Genomic DNA, 6634 nt, shown 5'->3' on the forward strand with positions numbered 1-6634 from the left:
TGGAAGCAGTTCGAACAAGCTTTCCTTCTCTACTCCCCTTCGTCTCAGCAGGGTACAGTAGGGAATCGACGCTGCTGTTTGGGGAACATGAAGTTGTGTCTGCAGAAGGTGTCCAGCAGGGAGACCCACTTGCCCCTTTTCTTTTTTGCATGGCTGTTAAAGAGGTCACAAGCAGGTTGACCAGCGAACTCAACATCTGGTTCCTGGACGATGGCACCCTGGCAGGGACACAGGAGTCCCTGCTAGAAGATCTACAGCTGGTGGAATCTAAGGGAGAGGAGTTAGGACTCACCCTAAACCCATTAAAGTGTGAAATCATCTCATCTAGCCAACCAACCATAGATGCAGTGCGAACCATATTGCCAGGAGCCCAAGTGATCGCTCCCACCGACAGTGTGCTGCTAGGGGCACCTCTGGGCTCGAGCGCCATTGAGGTAGTCCTCGAAGAAAAGCTGAACGACCTGAGGAGGATGGAGGGAAGAATAGGGGCTTTGGACGCCCACGATGCTTTGTACCTTCTCACAAGGTGCCTGGCTTTGCCCAGATTGACCTATTTCCTAAGGTGTGCTCCCTCCTTCGACAACCCAAAATTAACAGAATATGACACACTCCTAAGGTCAATAACCGTGAAAGTGTTAAACCTCTCCCTGCAAGATGACCAATGGCCCAAGCAACTGTAGAGGTGACCCACGTGTTACAACAATAGTACAGTAATTCACCTGGAACTGTCGTCGTAGGGAGAGGAAGGGCTGGTAGGGTAGGTGGAGCAAGTCTAGGCTCCTCAGGAAGGGTAGGACAGAGGGAATCAATGCCTCTTAGGGGTCCTATGGGCACATATCCTAAGTGCCAGTGGTGCCGGGCAGGCGTCGTCCGCGTGGGGTCACATGCAATTCAAATCTGCCCCACTCGGCCTGCGCGGGCTGCCGCGCGGGTAGGCCGTGCGCCGTCGTCGTCCACCAATCAGGGCACAGCCCTGCCTATACTGTAAAATGTCTCCTTGGCGGGCACTTTGAATGTGGTTCCCTCTACACTCCTCCCGTCCCTATAGAACAATGGGTATGTTGGAGGGAAAACGTTTCACTATATACAACATGTCTTTTTTGTAAAAAAGTCTGGTTTCATGAATGGGTCCTATTACAATTATTACCCGTATTATCTTTGCACTGTACACGAACATTACGATTATTACCCGTATTATCTTTGCACTATACACGAACTGTTTCAACATTGCATACACTACACTATTCCCTTTCCTTTTTTCTTTTTTTTTTTCTTTTCAGCTTCACTCTTAGGAATTTACTCTGTCCTAACAATATTCCTCGCACCGAAGCGCTGCTCCTTGAATGTGAGTCCTTTGACAGAGCAACCCTCTTCCCACATCTCACCCCCAGGATCCCAAGGGAAAGCAATTGGATCTATGCCTTCCAAGAACTGACCAAATGCTAGTTCATTCTTTATTTTCTTCTGAGCCCTCCTTTCCACATTGTGTCTTAACGGGCCCCACTTCCTGTGAGAATTTTGCTTTGCTTCCTGATCCAGACCTGTTTGTTCAGTAGTGGCATGGTCCCGAATTGCCACTTTTGTCCTGCATTGGATTCCTGAAGGAGCCTCACTTGACGAGTTCTCACTTAGCATAACCAAACTCTGCTGGTTGTATGTGTCTGATGTGCTAATGTCCATGTCCCCCCTGTCAGTGTGAGCCGAGATGTCTTCCACACCTCTAGACAATATCTGGTCAGCATCTTGCTCCGATGCCCCTCCTTGGCCTGTTATGCACTGGGTCGGATTTAGACCGAATGAGCCGACCCGGCAGCGTTTAAAGACGAATTCTGGTCCTTAAATGAAACATGTGGCCTGTTGCCCGAGGTGTCCCCGTGCTGGCGGACTGCTTCCTCATCCCTTTCGGATTCCTCACAGTCCCGAGCAAAATGACCCTCTTTTCCACACCTGTAGCACTGAACAGGTCGCCTAGGGGATGGGTTACGGCGATGCTGTGGTGACATAAGAGCAACTGTAAGGTGCCTCAAACTCTCACACACCTGATCCAATTTCCCGCTGAGTTCTGAGACACCTGCTACCAAGACGTCCAGTTTCGCCTCCGTGTCCATGGAAGATGAAGGACCCGAGCCTGCACTCGACGGGTGGTGAGTACCGGTTCCACGGCCTGCGGGACTGGTAGCCGGCGAGGCACCTGGTGTCGAGCGCCGAGAAGCGTCCTTTCTCCTGGGTGGTTGCTCACACCGGGAGTACCTGCCCACTGCATTCACTCTTACTGCTGGCCCCTGGGACCCGCGGCGGTGGGAGTCGTGCCTGCTTGAACTTGCAGAGCCGTGGATTGCTACGGCATTGTGCTGGAAGGTTTGGGCCCGGTCGATGGCCTCTTCCATTGACGAATTCCTTGCATTGGCAATGTATTCTGCCAGAGTCTTGTCCTGTAATCCCTGGCCGAATCTCATTACTGCGATTTGTTCCACTTCCCATCGTGGCACATGTTTGTAGGCCCAATGAGCCAAGTGGTGGGCCCTATCTGCCCAATCAGCAATATCTTCTTCTGGTTCCTGCTGGGCCTGGTTAAACTTCATCATAGCTACATCCAGAACTTCCCTATCGCCAAATCGCTTGATCATCTTATGCATCATGCGAATATAATCGATCGACGGTTCTCTGTCCAGTAAGCGATTGTAAAAATCACTTGCCTTACCCTTGAGGCACCATCCTAACTGTGTCAATGACGTAGGCCCGCTCCAGTCCTTTTCCGAGGCATAAGACGTGAAGCGGCGGTAGAAGGTGGCCCAATCTGACTTCCCGTCATAGTCCAACGCCCGAGGTGGTGTGCGGAAGGTCTCTTTCTGTTGGCGATAACCTGTCCGCCTGCTGCGGGATAGAGAGGCATCCGAATCGGAAGTCAGAGAGCTGTGTGACGAGTGTCGAGCTGTCCGTCTCCTTGATCGAGCCGATCGATGGTGGGAGGGGCTCCCCTGCCGAGTACCTTGCTGGCCACTAGCCCTGGAGTAAGCTGGTGACTGAGGTCGACGTCCACGTTGGCTGCTGCTGGCGGCACCCCTAGAGGAGTGGCGGGTTCCCGTTTCGCTGGACGAGGACGATGAACGACTTCCTGCCCCCTGACCTAAGGGCCCGGGGCCCTGTTGGGACGGGTCCACCTCAAACGATATAGCAGCCATCAAATCGGGCGTGGCCCGAAGGCGGTTGATATCATAAATGTTGTCCCCCATGATCACGTGGCGACGCCGAAACTTGATAATGCGAGCGGCCAAGGTATCTCCTACACCCGGTAGCAGCAGCAACTCAGCAGCCGAAGAAGAGTTTATCTTGATTGGGGCCATTGTGCTAGTGTCGAAAGTTAAAGCTCCAATATCTCGTGCCACAAACAAAAAAAACAAAAAAACACAGACACCAATGGCCACACTTAAGGTTCCAATGTTCAGAGATAGAGATAAATGTTCCACCAGGAAAAATAAGCACTGCACAGTCAATAATGTAAATGATGGGGCCAGGTGGGTTTCAAGCAACATAAAACACTGCACACTTAATTGGTACCTAAATCACTTGAGGCTTAGACAAAAACTGGGCACTTACTGCACTTGCAAAACTGGAAAATCTGATGACAGGCACTTTGAGGAACTTTAACAAGCAATGTGCCTGATTTTCATAAGCACTGGGCTGAGGGTTCTCAAAAACACTTTTTTCAGGTGAGCGTGTGGAACTGTGTGCAGGGCGGATCACCATCCACCTTAAATCTGGTATGAACACAAACTCACTGGCTCACTTAATGTATCTCTTCCCCTTGAGCCGTTACTTCTGTAGAAAGCCTAGAACAGGTTACGTCTAGCTAACAGTAGAAATGAGAAAATAACAGACCTGTAGCAAGCACCCTGCAGAGCTGGGACCAGCGTCGCTGTAGTAAACACACTGGAGACAGATGCGCTCGGGAACGACAGCCTGAAATCCTCCGCGAGCGGATTCGTAAACAATACAGGTCGGGTATGCTCATGAACGGTGGCCCGTATTCCGTGTGAATGGTGGTACTCGTCTCCCCTTCTTCAAAGAACTTGGGGACCGCGGGAATCGGTGCTTGGGGGACAAGACAATAAAATGCAACAAATTCGGAGAAATAATCCGTATAAAACGCTGATAACTGGAACTTATGGAGAATCTTGGGGGATTGCACGAGATGTGGAATAAAACATATGCACAAAAAAAACAGGGGTTGAAATATCTTGGGCACCGCTATTGAACAACGAACCGAAGAACATCTATGGTGCAACCAAAGCCAGTAATTCGAGACTGGAACCGTTGAACACTATCTAAGACGTCTTGACTGAAGTCGGCAGAACGATGATGCAGATATCTTGGCGAGGTCCTCTTGATCACCGCGTGGGAACGTTTACTCACTGCGCCAATGTAGAGGTGACCCACGTGTTACAACAATAGTACAGTAATTCACCTGGAACTGTCGTCGTAGGGAGAGGAAGGGCTGGTAGGGTAGGTGGAGCAAGTCTAGGCTCCTCAGGAAGGGTAGGACAGAGGGAATCAATGCCTCTTAGGGGTCCTATGGGCACATATCCTAAGTGCCAGTGGTGCCGGGCAGGCGTCGTCCGCGTGGGGTCACATGCAATTCAAATCTGCCCCACTCGGCCTGCGCGGGCTGCCGCGCGGGTAGGCCGTGCGCCGTCGTCGTCCACCAATCAGGGCACAGCCCTGCCTATACTGTAAAATGTCTCCTTGGCGGGCACTTTGAATGTGGTTCCCTCTACACAACGCTCCCAGTTAGACTCGGGGGGGATAGGTATTCGCAAGGCGACACAGTTAGCATTGCCGGCATTCTTATCCTCGACCAGTGCAACAGGTGAATTAGTTAAGGAAATACTACCGGAACCGCTAAGAGACTCCATTGGGATTCATGATCCCAAATTCGCGGAAGGAGCCAATCAGTGGGACACTCTCGTCAACTCTCATCCTCGACCGACTTTTCCAAATGACTGCAAACAGTCCAAATGGGATAGCCCCATAGTGGAGAACATCGCCACATCATTGCTGGAGGCAGCTTCCAGGAAGGACAAAGCGCGTCTTCTAGCTGTGCAAGCGCCCCATGTCGGGGACTTCCTGTTGGCAGTCCTTAATTCCGCCTTGGGCACCCGCCTGGACCATCGGACCCTAAGTATTGGTGTTGCTCTGCGCCTTGCCGCCCCTATCTCCACCGAGCACCGGTGTATTTGCGGCCATGCACGGGCAGACCAATACGGCAGCCATGGCCTCATCTGTCGTAAGACACAGGGAAAGATTGCCAGACATGAAGCAGTCAATGACATCATCAAGAGAAGTTTGGCTTCAGCTTGGTGCCCAGCACAAAGGGAACCTCAGTTGTGCAGACCTGACAACAGCCAAAATCGCCCAGATGGAGTCACCCTGCAGCCGTGGAGGGAAGGTAAACAGGTCGTGTGGGACTACACGTGTGCATCTACATTGGCTGATACCTATCTACCTTACAGCGCAGCTGAGGAAGGCGGGGCGGCCACCATCAGGGAGACCCAGAAACTAACAGGTACAGGGACCTAGAACGTTGTTACAGGTTCGTGCCAATAGGCTCTGAGACTCTGGGCGCCTGGGGTAAATGTGCACTTAAGTTCCTGAAGGAGCTGGGCGAGGAACTCATTGGGAAGACTAGAGACCCAAGAGCGGCCAGTTTTATGTTCCAGCACCTCAGTGTCGCTGTTCAGAGGGGAAATGCGTGCTGTATCTTGGGTACGCACCCGACCCCCGAGGAGCTGGACGAAGTCTTCGAACACTGATTGGTATATTGTTATATAAGTGTGTGTTTTCTGTAAACTGTAGCATTGCAAGTGGTGTTCGATTTTTTATTTTGGTGTATAATTTTAGTGTTTCCTGGCAAGATATCATGGAGATATCAGCTAACACGTCATAAGATCCTCTTGTTATCTTTCAGTCGTCTCTTGACTCGCTTAATCACTCGAGCTTCTTATTTTCAGAGGAAAACAAATATATATTTAATTTACACTTCCTGGGAATACAAAATGGTTTGATAAGACTTAATAACGCCGCAGTTCCCTGGAAGAAGAGATGAGGAAAATAAAAGTAATATTTTACAGACAAATATTATCTGGAATATAAGTTTATTGTGAGAATTGTTGTAATGTCTTTGGTTAGTGTGTTAATGCGTCTGTAAGTATGTAAGGTCTTAGAGTTTAATACTTACTGTGTGGTTTGTTAAGGTCTGCCACACTCATTCATTATGTTAAGGTTTCTTACTCTTACCTATTATGAACAAATCCACAAGGGCCGTGACGAGGATTCGAACCTGCGTCCGGGAGCATCCCAGACACTGCCTTAATCGACTGAGATGCGACCCATTATGTTAAGGTCTGTCACCCTCATTCATTATCTTAAGGTCCCACAATCTCACCCATTATGTTAAGGTCTCACACCCTTTCCCATTATATTCTTCTTCTCTGATTAAGGTATATAGAAGTAATGAGATATCTATTGTTCCTGAACAATAGATATCTTACATGAGAAGCTTACATGTGTTGCAACGGGTAAATACGGGTTTGGAATTAGGATGGGTGATTTACGGAACCGGGTGACGTATGGGGGG

At 50.0% G+C, this 6634-nt stretch overlaps 1 protein-coding gene across 1 annotated transcript in view; it reads right to left on the bottom strand.

Moving 5' to 3' along the window:
• LOC138372672 (vitellogenin-like) overlaps positions 1–3344 on the bottom strand; it is a 10909-nt gene extending 7565 nt beyond the window's left edge. The window contains exons 1-2 of the mRNA XM_069338174.1: positions 2697–3344; positions 2040–2432 (exon numbers count right to left, since the gene is read on the bottom strand). Coding sequence (XP_069194275.1) covers positions 2040–2432; positions 2697–3344 — 1041 coding nt within the window. The remainder of the gene's footprint in view (positions 1–2039; positions 2433–2696) is intronic.
• Positions 3345–6634: the final 3290 nt, after the last annotated feature.

The sequence above is a fragment of the Procambarus clarkii genome, chromosome 39 (assembly GCF_040958095.1).
Source record: "Procambarus clarkii isolate CNS0578487 chromosome 39, FALCON_Pclarkii_2.0, whole genome shotgun sequence".
NCBI classification, from domain to species: domain Eukaryota; kingdom Metazoa; phylum Arthropoda; class Malacostraca; order Decapoda; family Cambaridae; genus Procambarus; species Procambarus clarkii.